This window comes from Penaeus chinensis, chromosome 11 (genome assembly GCF_019202785.1).
Source record: "Penaeus chinensis breed Huanghai No. 1 chromosome 11, ASM1920278v2, whole genome shotgun sequence".
NCBI classification, from domain to species: Eukaryota; Metazoa; Arthropoda; class Malacostraca; order Decapoda; family Penaeidae; genus Penaeus; species Penaeus chinensis.
In genome coordinates, this window is record NC_061829.1 from 15036022 (window position 1) to 15048521 (window position 12500).

A 12500-nucleotide genomic window follows, 5' to 3' on the forward strand; every position below is an offset into this window, starting at 1 on the left:
ATAAGGAGTGTCTTAATCTCTCTTAGACTTTCTTGGGCATTGCATTTAAGTCCAATTGACATCCAACTTCATTAATTAAGAATGGAGATCTTTTTTTATTAACCTCAATGCTATGTACTTTCTCTCAGAATTTGAAGCATTTTGATGAAAAACTATAGGAGCTATAAAAAAAGAGAATTAAAAAAAAAAAAAAAAAAAATATTGCCTGATATCATTCATAACAAATTTTGACAATGTTATACAGTGACCTTTACATTTCCTGTTCATCTATTGAAATTGGCTTTTTGAAAAAGGGATCTCAAAGATATTTGTTCCTTTACCTTGACATAAAAGTCACTGAATGACTCCAATTGGTCTAAATTTGCAATATCATTTAAGCAAAATATGTAAGCATATTTTCTATTGCATTCTGGGTTCTGATTAGGTTCTTGATCCCCCTCATAAAGGGGTTTGAGGGTATCAGAAGGCAACACCTTCCTCCTTGTTGCCAAGTTTCATTAATAATCTCTTGCTTCAAAATCTACTGATTTTGCTGTGCTTTTTCTTTTTCTTACAGATGGTTTTGTTTGTGATTTCCTTTTTTTTCGGTCTTGTCTTTCAAGACTTCCCTCTCACTTTTCATAGCTCCCAAATAGGGTCATGAGTAAACTACTCTTCCTGAACCCAACATTGTTTTCTAAGATGGTCTGTTTGGTAAGGAAATTCATGCAAAATTCCTCATAAGATGTGCAGGTGAGCAGCGGGTACTCCCTCCTCCCTCTCTTTTCTAGGAGGTCCTGATGGCAGCAGCCCTTCTTACATTCTTCACTATGTTTAGATATAGCTTTCCATATCTACCCATATTGAAAAAGTGCATAAAAATCTTTGTAGGGATCTGAACCTGCAATGGCACTGAGCACATTCTGCAAAGGTATCTGTTGCTCTTGTCCCCTGCCAGATGTATGAAAATATAATCTAAAAGATGTATTTATTTTGTTGTTGTTGTTGTTGAAAATATGCTATTGTTGTGTGTATGCTAGGTGTGTGAGGATGAGAGGGGGGGCATGGGGGGGTACATAAGCATTTCATATCTCTGTTATTATTCATGATTATTTAAGATACTACATACAATGGGTCTTCAACTACACACCATTTTTCAATTTATTTTCTCTCTTTTTTTTTCTTTTTCTTTTTTACAATATATTTTTTTTCAAATATTTCAACCATATGACTCCCTGCCCCACCATTAAAGGTAAGAAGTAAATTTTGTATGAGGGCACCCTGGTCCATGCGTACCACAATAACAAATATATAAGGCAATTATGTACGAATGATGTGTAATCTGGTTAGGCCTACACCTAAGGGGCTTCTGCATAGACCAAAGGAAACCTGAATCTCCTTCTGTCTTGGCTTCTGTAACCTGACTTCACACAAGTAAGAAATTACTCCTGTTAGTATCTCCACCATGATATCTTATTTCAAACTATTTTCCCAGCTCCTCAACAACCATTGCAATTTATATCAACTCTGCAACAAGCTCACCACCTCATAACATTCAGAACATAACAAAATATGTAGTAAATGAAACAAAATCAACCAATAAATAATCAGATACCATTAGCATGGATGCAGAGACGTATTACTTTTTGTAATACATTTAAATGGAAGGGCTAAGTGTGAACCACTTCACTCTTATACACTTCTTAAAGAATTGTAACATACTTTTCATAAAAAACGAACAAAAAACAAATTGCCATACTGTTATGTGAAATCTCCTCCACAAATCCGGACACAACTGCATCCGATGACCATGAAAGCCACACAAATGGCATCTGACAGCAGCTGAAGTGTTGTAGCAAAATCCATGGGGTTCTCCACCACACTGCAAAGAAATTTTGACATGAGATCTACAGGGTAAATTTAACCCAATCAGCATGTATGACAAGAATACATGCAATGTTTATTTATTGTATTTATGCATAGATGGCTCTGCAAGTGCTCAGTCATTTACTAGTCATACCTATCTCACCTGTTTACCCTTTTCCCCAGCTTTTGGAAAGGGTCTTTTGAATTATTTCATTGTCTTAAATGTTATCAAACTTTTAATAACAATTTAACAATCATAACATCAATAACAATAATAACAGTATCAATGTCAACTGTATTAAAAAGAAAAACACATTTTCCCTCCTATTCAAGGAATGGGGAAATAAGGATTGGTCACTAGGGCCTACTGATAGACTCCTTGCCGGCTGAGCACATGTGGGGCACAAAAACTACAGGAGACAAATCATAAATCCGGGGTGGTTGGGTTAAATATACATTTTTTTTTTTCCTATTTAGTTTTATTTTCTTTTACATTTAGCATAGACGTTGGCATAGGTATCTGTACATATCTGTACATCTGTATGTACTCAGAGCACCAGCAGTGTGTCTGACCATGCACATCCAATACTCTATCTGGTAAATATTTTTGGCATCTAAATAAAGCCTGTGACTGGGTAAGACTCTCCAGGTTTTTATATTGCAAATATATACAGATATTGATATAGCAAGTGGCTAAAATCATCCTGAAATTCTCATGCCTGTCACACTTATAAGGAAATAACAATATATTCTTGTTAGACAGGGAAATGTGTTAGTGGAATCATATGCAGACAACACTATTCACTATTTTTTGCCGTTTTTAATTTGGAATACAAAATGCAAAAGTACACAAACAATACATTACAGTATTCATATGATGTAAACTATAACATCTATATTACCTGGATATTTGACTTAATGTACTAGAATCACAAAAGAAATGGAAGAGGGATTAGGTACAGGGAAAATACCCAAAAGTTCTGTCGAGATGAGCAGGCCTAATTGGAAGGCATGCCCACTAACGGGCAAATTTGATGGGCCACCGTTAACTTTCCTGAGTGCCCGATGAGTGAAATCACCAGGTGATGCCCGATGCAGCTCGAGCTCCTGCTGTTATACTATTCCTCTTGTTTGTCTCTTTCATTACATATAGCCCAACCTTTACAAATAAGGTGTAAAATGTGCTTAAGCTCATTCTTAAATATTTTCTGAAATCTTGCTTATGGTTATGTTGTAGTTCCCAAAGTATTGTTGTGTGGCTTTCATAAACATCTTTTATTTTGCCAATCTTTGCACAATATTCTCTTCTTTTTCTTTACACACAGAGCAATTATTATGCGACACAATGTTTTCTTCTTGGGTAATACTAGGCGCCATACTTATCACATGCTCCTGGCATGGTCGGGCATGCCCCTGCCTATTCATCAACTTGATTGTGTGGACAACATTCATGGGCAAGTTGGCATAATTCATAATTTGCCTCACACAAATGCGCACCCTCACCCACACCCACACGGAGGCACGCATGAACGCACACACACACACAAATGCGCATGCATGCACATGCACACATACACACACACACACACACACACACACACACACACACACACACACACACACACACACACACACACACACACACACACACACATATTCAGTCTGTCTGTCTGTCACTCTCTCTCCAAGTGATTTATTACTGTCCAGGGTTGTGATTTTAAAAAGACTTTGTTAGTCTTTTTTCCATGGATCTGAAACATTTCCCATTCAGGATAAATGCTTTTGAGACTACGTGCAATAGCAATATGTCGTCTGTGATCAAATAAACTATGAATGACACTCCAAGCACAACACACATGGGTAACAACAAATAATTCAGCATGGATGCCACAGTCTCAAACAATGTTCTCTGAAAGAATTGGATTTGACGAATTTGTTTAGAATGACACCAGATGTGTTAAATTTATCCTTCCCTTTCGTTCCCATTGAAATTTTAATAAAAAATGTATTCATCAAGATATCAGACTGGGTTTTCAATAATCTTTCTTGTAACAATATTTTTGTCTGATCATAATGGTGATCACTATTTCATCTTTTATTTGGTCCACACTGTCCCTGTGTACTTAGATAGACAATACAACTAAAGACACTGAGTGGCAGTATTAAATGATAGGAAGAGATACTTGTAGACAACTTTTATCCATCAATCTCCTTATTCCCTTCCTATTGCTTGCACTTGCCTGGTTTTTGTGTCAAACCTTGAGGACAGACTTTCAGAGATGACGTGTCCATTTTATATGATTGGAACAATTATAGTTCATAAAAATTAAAAACTTTGGTAGTTTTTTACTTACTCTAAAGCAACAGTTGTCTGGACACATGTATCTCACTGTATGTCCTGTTTGGGAGCAAAGGTGACAATGTGGTACTCTTGGACAATCCTTCTCCAGGTGACCAAACTGTCGACACCGAGTACATCTTACTTCCCTGGTGAAATATCGACCTCTTTGTTGGACTGGATAATCATTTGCATTAATATGCCAGTCCCTTCGTGAATCTGGAATTCAACACATATACAAGTTACCAAGTTGTTAAAAAGAGTAAAAAAAATCTTAAATGACGATAATGATAACTACAAAACAAACCTTTTACTATGCCTCCAAAAGTTACTTTGAAAATGTAAATAGAAAACTCACTTGTTTGTTGCTGATGTACTGCCTCTATATGCAGGTCTTCTGATATATCTGTATCATAGAAAGAGGCCATAGAGGCTGTCCACTTCTTACAGCTTGGCAGATGTGTGCTTTTAGTAAGTGTTTTGCTGTAGTCAAAGCTTCTCACATTCTTAACCTTTCCTGTTGTTCTATTCTTGTGCTGCTTATCATTTTCAAGGTATCTTTTTAATCCTTTGTCCAAATTCATTGTCAAGTTTGTTTCTAATTCCCCCTCGAGTGAATCTGTCTCACTCTCTGTGTCAGACTCACTAGCAAAATTGGTTCTCTTATTGCCTCTCTTCAAGGCGGCAATTATTTGGGAAAGGTCACCATTCACTAACTTCTTAGGTGATTTTACCGCTTTTGCTTTAGATATACATTTGGGTGTGTGGTCAACTTGTGAATCAAATTTGCATTTAGTCTTGGTATTTGGCTTTTCTTTCAAGTTGGTGTCAACTGCAGGATCACTATCAGAAGTTGAAGCTAAATCCACAACTGAAACTTGCTGTGGTGGTGGAGGGGGAAGCACATAAACATCCTCATTATCATCACTGTCCCTTGGAGTGCTGCATCTTTCTTTACTTGTTATCCTTTTCTTATGTGTCTTTACCTTCATAACTATACTAGCACATCTTGATTCCTCTCTATCACTGTCAGACGAATATCTGAACCTTTTCCTTTTCTTTGAATTGCTAGTTTCTCGTGGAGCCTCCTGATCTAAACTCTCAGACATGGCCAATTTCTGGTTGATTCCTCCTTCCTCTTCATCAGAAATTAAATCAACACAGTACAAGTTATCCAGAGGGACACTGCCAGATATGCTGTCTATACTACAAATACTAGAGAGCCTATCTCTAGATACCCTTTTCAGTTGGCTCTGGGGATCCCTCCCATCTGGACTTTCTGAGCAAGGTATATCAGTGTTATCTGCAGTATCCCTCCCTTTGGTATCATTCTTATTGACATTTCTTGAAAATGTAATGTTATTTTCGTTAATGCAACTGGTAGTGCATTCCTTGCCTTTATCAGAGACCCGATCATATTCTCTTACTTCCGTTTCCTTATCTTCATTAATATTCTCATTTGACTTGGGTGATTCTTCTATGTTCTCCTTGCCAGATAACTTGTGTCTAATGTGGGAACTATCACATGCTTTATATTCTGGATTGGATTCAAAATAAAGCTGCATGTAAAGTCCAAATTCTGTCTCCTCAATTTCACCGTCAAACTCGCTGCCATTCTCGGAGTCACTCATCTTGCAGCCTGGAAGAAATTGAAATATATTATAAAAAATCAAAATGAAAAAGGGAAAGAGGGGAGAGAGGAGAAGGAAGATGAGTAGTGAGGAGAAAAGGAGAGACTGATTTTGGCAATCGCCACAAAATAGTTTTAGGAGATTTGTGCCACCATTAACACAACTGTTACATCATGAAAAAATTTGGCTAAGGACTGGAGTGACTGGAATAGACTGTCATGAAAAGTAAAAATTTGTCTGTAGACCTATAGTGGGAATAGCTTGCTTTGAGTGCATAAAACTCTTAGAAGAAGATTAGAAGTCATAGGCATTTAGGAAGAGGCTGTTGTATTACTTCCTCTGATAAACTAGAATGGAATGAACCACAAGTAAATCATGGGTGAAAATGCTGGCTCTAGGGAGGACAGTATTTCCATGCACAAGATCCCATTGCCGCCCTTTGTGACTGGTGGCATAGGATATGTTACAGAAAATGGAATAATACAGAAGTACTTTAAAATCACAGAAATAACATAACAAAATGCCACTTATTGTCATTATTATTGCACAGAGTTGAAGAGATAATATGGATTCTGCTCAAGGAAAACAATCTATTATCATCTTGATACAGTATATCAAGTGACCTATGTGTATTCGTCATGTACTTGAATTACTTTCTCCTTTATTAAAAAACACAATCTCTTAAGATTCAATATTGTTACTAGCATTGCCACAGAAATTCTAACATCTAACCAGCATTTCTGACAAAGCATTTCTTCATTCAATTAGCTTGAGGCATGACAAGAAAAGTCAGCCAGGCAGGAAAGTGTCACGAGCCAGAGAAAAAGGAATCCACAGTCTTAGTCAAACCATTAATAATTAAATAGACTACTGTATTGGCTCAAATAAATAATCAAATCCTGTATTTGGTCATGGAACACTGAACCTTACTCACTGATCTACAGGTCTTGAGAGAACACAGTTTTAGTGCAAGACCATCAGACTTTCATGACTGACAGTTCATGCAAACAATAAATTGATGAAATCTAAGACACTTTCCTTATATCATTTCCAATATAAAGTAAAAATATGAAGCAATTTAATTAAAAAAAAAAAAGGGAGATTTGCACTAACTCTTAACATTTGATTGATGCAATTTTGTCTAATGATGGGCATGTCTAGAAAAAAAAACCCATCTGTCTAGAAATAACAATTCCTGGACATTTAATTTATCTATAGAAGTTAACCAATGGAAATTACTCTGAAATCAATATGTCGGTCAAATCAAAGAAAATCACGTAGTTTATATCCTTATTTTACATTTGGCAAAAATCAAATGTGCTTTGTATTTCTTGTCTCTCCTATAGCCAAACACTGATTTCTCCCAGTACCCAGGGGAGGTGGGGTTGCTCATCAAAAACCAAAGGAAATACCTGAATACCTGATTTGTTCAGACCACATCAAACTCTATGAGGAATTCTTAATCTTGCCTATGAAGGTTTTGTTGTCATTCCCCAAAAATATACTTTTGATAGTGACCATGCAACAGGCTGAAAAAGACATGTGTCATACCCTGATGCTGACGGTGCTGCCAATATCTGAGTTTCAAGTCATGAAGGCCCCTTTGGGTTTCCCCCCCTAGAGCTGGTCCTGTGTGGGAAAAAAAAAAAAAAAGGGTCATAACATATCTAAAAGAATTCCCTGTGGTGATCAGTAACCTGGAATGTTAAGTGATATTTTATTAGCAAATAAACATAAAAAAAAAAAAAAAAAATACTCAAGGAAGATAAACCTACACAGTAATTGTTCAAAATACCTTCTTGCACTTTCTCACAATGATACTGGTACTCACACATTCCTCAAACCCTTTTTTACGCATACATATAGAAACAACCCAACAATTTTGGCTGACAGTTACCATGACAGTTACCATGGGAAATTGCAGGGTAATTACATACAATCATGGCAAGGTGAAATTCAATGGAAATTTTTCTGCCCACACTGCAATGTCTAATATGCAGGGGGCACAGCCTGGAACAAAAGATCCCCGCACTACTAGTTCAGTGTAAATCTTAACTCCTTGTGACGAGTCATTCACTCCATATTGCCATAAACACACGGAAGACTCGATGAACTCCAGGGCATGGGTGTTGGTACAGCTTACTGGGGGGAAAAACATCCCCTCACATTAGATGACTTGGTGACTAACTTCATATATTTCTTTCACTTTTTGCCCTGCAATTTCCCTGGTAACCTTCACGCCCTCCTCTAACAACAGGGCCAAGTCTGTAAGGCATGGTGGGATTTTCCCGGCTTCATTCCAAAAGCACAGGAACCTCTTGATTGGTCACAGAAGGTTCTAAACACTTACTGCTTAAGAGCTGGCAGACCCCCCTTCCAATTCATTTCGAAAAATAAAGTACTTTATACTGTATCTTCAGAGCATAAAGTGCTTGTGGTTTGTCAGTCTTAAATGAAACATTGTCAAGTGCGGAGGTTAAAATAAAAAAAATACTCAAGGAAGATAAACCTACACAGTAATTGTTCAAAATACCTTCTTGCACTTGCTCACAATGATACCCCCCCCCCCCCGACACCAAGACACACAAACATATGAGAAACAGATAAATAAAAATAAATAATTAAAAGGTAAAATTATAAAATAATATAGATAAATAGAAATAAATTAGACACACAAACATAAGAGATACAGATAAACAAAAATAAATAAATAAAAGTAAAATAACAAAATAAAATAAATAGAAGTAAATAGGACACGCAAACATGAGCGAGACAAACAGACAGACAGAAATTCACTTATTCAGTCATTATTTCATTTGCAACTCCACAGAAGCAACTAACCCCATGATAGTTCCCATGCAATCTTGCAATTCTCCTCGAACTTCTGTTCTACAATCATCAATTGACAGACAATTCGATTTCAACTTATTGGGCAACCCTCTACCCTCCTCCTAGAGACCAAATATTGAATGAAACCGCACAAAACATACAAATACCACACTAAGGAAGGATCACTAACGCATCTCATCTCCTGAATCGACCTGTGTGAGTAACAATCGGCCCCAAAAGCACACACATTGCACCGAGCAACACCTTTATTTACCTCCCAGCTGTCGCCACACGTGCTTCTGCCTCCTTCGGGTTCGCTGCTGTTGCACATACCGAGCGGTTCGTCTATATACGTAGCGAGAAGGTGCTAATGTTAGCTGACGTTGTTCGGGGATGATGTAACATAGTTAGTAATACCTTACTAGCGATGGACATGACCTAAATGGGTATTATTTCGTTTTGAGGAAATGTATAAGGTCGAGTCTTGTATCTGTAGGGCAGACTTCTGGCAACTCGCCCAAACGTAGTAGAAAGGTGCTAACGTTTGTAACCTTTAGTACCAATAAAAATAGCTAAAACTGACAGTACTGATACTAATCGTTGTTAGGATTGGCTTTTCTTGATGAAACGTATTAACTCATAGCTTTAAAGTAAGACGAAATCAAAATAATCTTCTCGGTAGGAATATTGCCTAGGGCGAGAACCAGTGTTACCAAAGGTAGGAGATGGATATGATCTATATTTACCCCCCCACCTCCCCACCCCAAGCAGCGAAAAAAAAATATGTGGAAGATTTTTGAAGACTCATTATTAACACTCTAAAACACCGTCAGCATGTCTTCGTAAATAAAATTTCGTGACTCTGCATTAAGTATAAGCTCTTGAATACCTAGTGTTCTTGACCCGCTAGCAGACATCACAAATTTCAAGTGGAGTCAATACTTCAGCAAACCCATCGCAATAAACCAGAGAAGCAAAATAGCATATTACGATGAAAGAAGAAAGGATCTACTTAAATAACCTCCATTAATGCATCCCTAATTCTCAGTAACAATTTCGTCGAAATTTCCTCCAGAATACATGACGTGGCTCCAACAACAATACGATCGGAATTGATTATCCGTGTCGAGGTAGGGGTTCGGATCCCACATAAGAGCCGCAGTTAGGGGATTGGATGCCCTTCCCGATACTAAGCAAGAGTCAAGGACCGAGTGTACATGTATCGGGAGAGTGAATGAAGTAAATAGTTGTAAACAGCTGATTCTAGATTCAGTTGTAGAGACAGCTGATTCTAGCTTTGGTCATCTGACGGGTAAGGACAAACTGTCGCTCTTTCTAGTTGTTAAGGAATTTCCAGTGGGGAGAGATGTAAATTGGATGTAGTTAAATGCCGGCGGGTTTGATTTGAAATTTGTTTTTTATGGAGCCTTTGGAATTTAGAATGATGAGATCGAGGTCATTCTGTGGAAGAGATTAAGATCTCCAAAATTTGAGACGACTGCAGGCATATGCGTATGTATTGTCATATTAGTTAGTGTTAATGATGATTTGGCAGAAATTTTCAGACACCTGCAGAGTTTTTCGAAATCGGCCCCTTTATTTTCGTCCTATGTCCATTGGTTATGTTCTATCCACTTGAAACTTTACCGTTATCGGAACTTTTGATTTATGGTGGAAAGCTTATAGTCTTACATTTGGTCTTATAGTGATGCATTGTAAAACAAGGGTTGAGGCCTAACTATCCTTGGCACTCCTTAAAGGACTGACAGCTCTGGTAATTTTTCACAATACCTTAGCATAACCAATCAACAACTTTGGTATTGTTGGATTCCTCTCACTCTCTAGTACACATATATGTAGGAATTATGCTGGGAATCCCCCCAAAACCCCCACATTCTTGGCCCTGATAGCGGGGGAGGGCATGACAGGTACTAGGGAAATTGTGGGGTAAACTAACAGTAATACAATAAGGTATTGAAGCTAATATCTCAGGGTTCAGAGTTCTTCAGATTTATTTTACAACCCAATTTGATTATGTACACTGCCGTCACAACCCTGTATGTCCATTCTTTTGTGTCCTTCTCCCAACCTGTAGGGGACACAAAAAATTCCCTGGCACCTTTCAAGATTGTCGCTAATAGAGGGGGGGGGGGGGGGGGGGGGTCCATGGCATAATTTTGATATATTTTGATAGTGTTCTGAAAAATTACCACAGTTTTCCACCTCAACTGTTCTGACAAGATATGAGATTCGAGTAATTCCTTATTACTTATTACTGTGTTACTTAAATAGGTACTTGCACTGATTACCTTTGCATAACTGATCAAGATGATAGTAGTATCAATGGATTCCTCTCACCATTTACTACCCATAGATATAGGGTATTTATCGCAGCAATCCCAAAGCCCTCCCCATTCTTGGCCCCAATAGCACGTAAGGGCATGAAAAGTACCAGGGAAATCGCAGGGCGAATTTTGAAATATGATCTATGAAATATGCCACTATTATAATAATATGCACAGAATAAGTCACAATATTGTGTGAAGAAGGGGACCATGCCCCATGCAACCCAACCTTTAGGGGCTGCTGCTCCCCTACCCCAGCCCTGGAAGACAAAGAATCCTCCTTCTCGGCAAGATAGAGCGCATAGTATGCAGGGTCGACATGGAAAAATACAGCCCATGAATAATGATATATTAACCTGATAGATGTCACAAAATTTATTTGCCCTAACATAGTGCATCCATACTGCTCTATCTGTGAGTTGGATTTGCTTCTGCAAATTTTTGCCTGCCAAGAATGCAAACATAGAAAGGTTTGTAGGGATGTAATAGTAGCATATTTATCCATATTTATGGTATTGTATTAAGCTTTGTTCTTATCATTTTTTTCAGATTGGGGCTAGAAAATCACAATGATGCGCTTCCTTTGGTTTATAACTTTATTGTGCATGACTTTTGTGGTCATCAGCGCAGAAATACATCCTATAGATGTAGAGCCAGTGATTAAAAAAGAGCAGCCAGATTTTGAGGTAAGCATATATACAGTAGAGTAATCTGTATTCAAATGTACTGTGCTGGTGAACATATGGTAATAAGCATACAGGTGTGGTCGTATAATGTGTAGATTATTGTATATAAGGTAAGGTGTCCAATAGCTATTCATAAAATCAGGGATGATTTTAGTCTAGAAGCTTCACCTGTCCCCCTAATCAATGAATGAGTCTGATATTATGCTAGAATATTAAGAGAGAAGTGCATTGTCATGCAATAGAAGTAGAATTTTAATATCTCATCCTGCCTAATAGGTATGCTTTCACTAATATCAACCCAAGCTAATAATGCTTGATTTGTCTCCTTTACTGATACAATACATTCTTTAACCCTCTGTAAACATGACATCATTGGTCCTCAGTAATATATGAAATATCTCTCCCAGCCCAAAAAACCTTTGGCACATCTTAAAGATTGCTAGCCTGTTATTTGAAATGGGAATCAATCACTGATTTGATATCAGATGAAAAAACAAGCTTAATTTTTTGGATATGATACTACTTCCACTTCTAGTATAAAAGCCAATGCTTTTTCTTTGAGGAAATATACTTCATATCCACCACTGGTTACGTATGGGTAGGACTCGCTAGTACCTACTTGAAAAAAATCTGATTTAACCAGGGGCTGTTTATTCTTTTGATATTTGGGTTACCCCGGACCTCTGAAATTATATTGGTTTTTTGAACCGATTGATTATGGTTCGAACTTTCCCGGCAAAGTCAATCTGCATATAGAATAAATCATATTTGGGGGTATTCTGGTCGAGGTTTACATGTATAGAACTGGGGTGGATTGGTTTGGGAA

The 12500-nt window shown here is 37.6% G+C and overlaps 2 protein-coding genes across 2 annotated transcripts in view; one reads left to right on the plus strand and one right to left on the minus strand.

Moving 5' to 3' along the window:
• Nucleotides 1-9038, minus strand: part of LOC125030535 — a 12213-nt gene extending 3175 nt beyond the window's left edge. Inside the window, exons 1-5 of the mRNA XM_047620621.1 lie at nucleotides 8918-9038; nucleotides 7366-7443; nucleotides 4542-5822; nucleotides 4200-4402; nucleotides 1739-1861 (exon numbers count right to left, since the gene is read on the minus strand). Coding sequence (XP_047476577.1) covers nucleotides 1739-1861; nucleotides 4200-4402; nucleotides 4542-5814 — 1599 coding nt within the window. The 5' untranslated portion in view covers nucleotides 5815-5822; nucleotides 7366-7443; nucleotides 8918-9038. The remainder of the gene's footprint in view (nucleotides 1-1738; nucleotides 1862-4199; nucleotides 4403-4541; nucleotides 5823-7365; nucleotides 7444-8917) is intronic.
• A 762-nt stretch (nucleotides 9039-9800) lies between these two features.
• The window catches only part of LOC125030418 (transmembrane protein 165-like), a 21668-nt gene continuing 18968 nt past the window's right edge, over nucleotides 9801-12500 (plus strand). Inside the window, 2 exon segments of the mRNA XM_047620455.1 lie at nucleotides 9801-9955; nucleotides 11538-11674. Coding sequence (XP_047476411.1) covers nucleotides 11558-11674 — 117 coding nt within the window. The 5' untranslated portion in view covers nucleotides 9801-9955; nucleotides 11538-11557.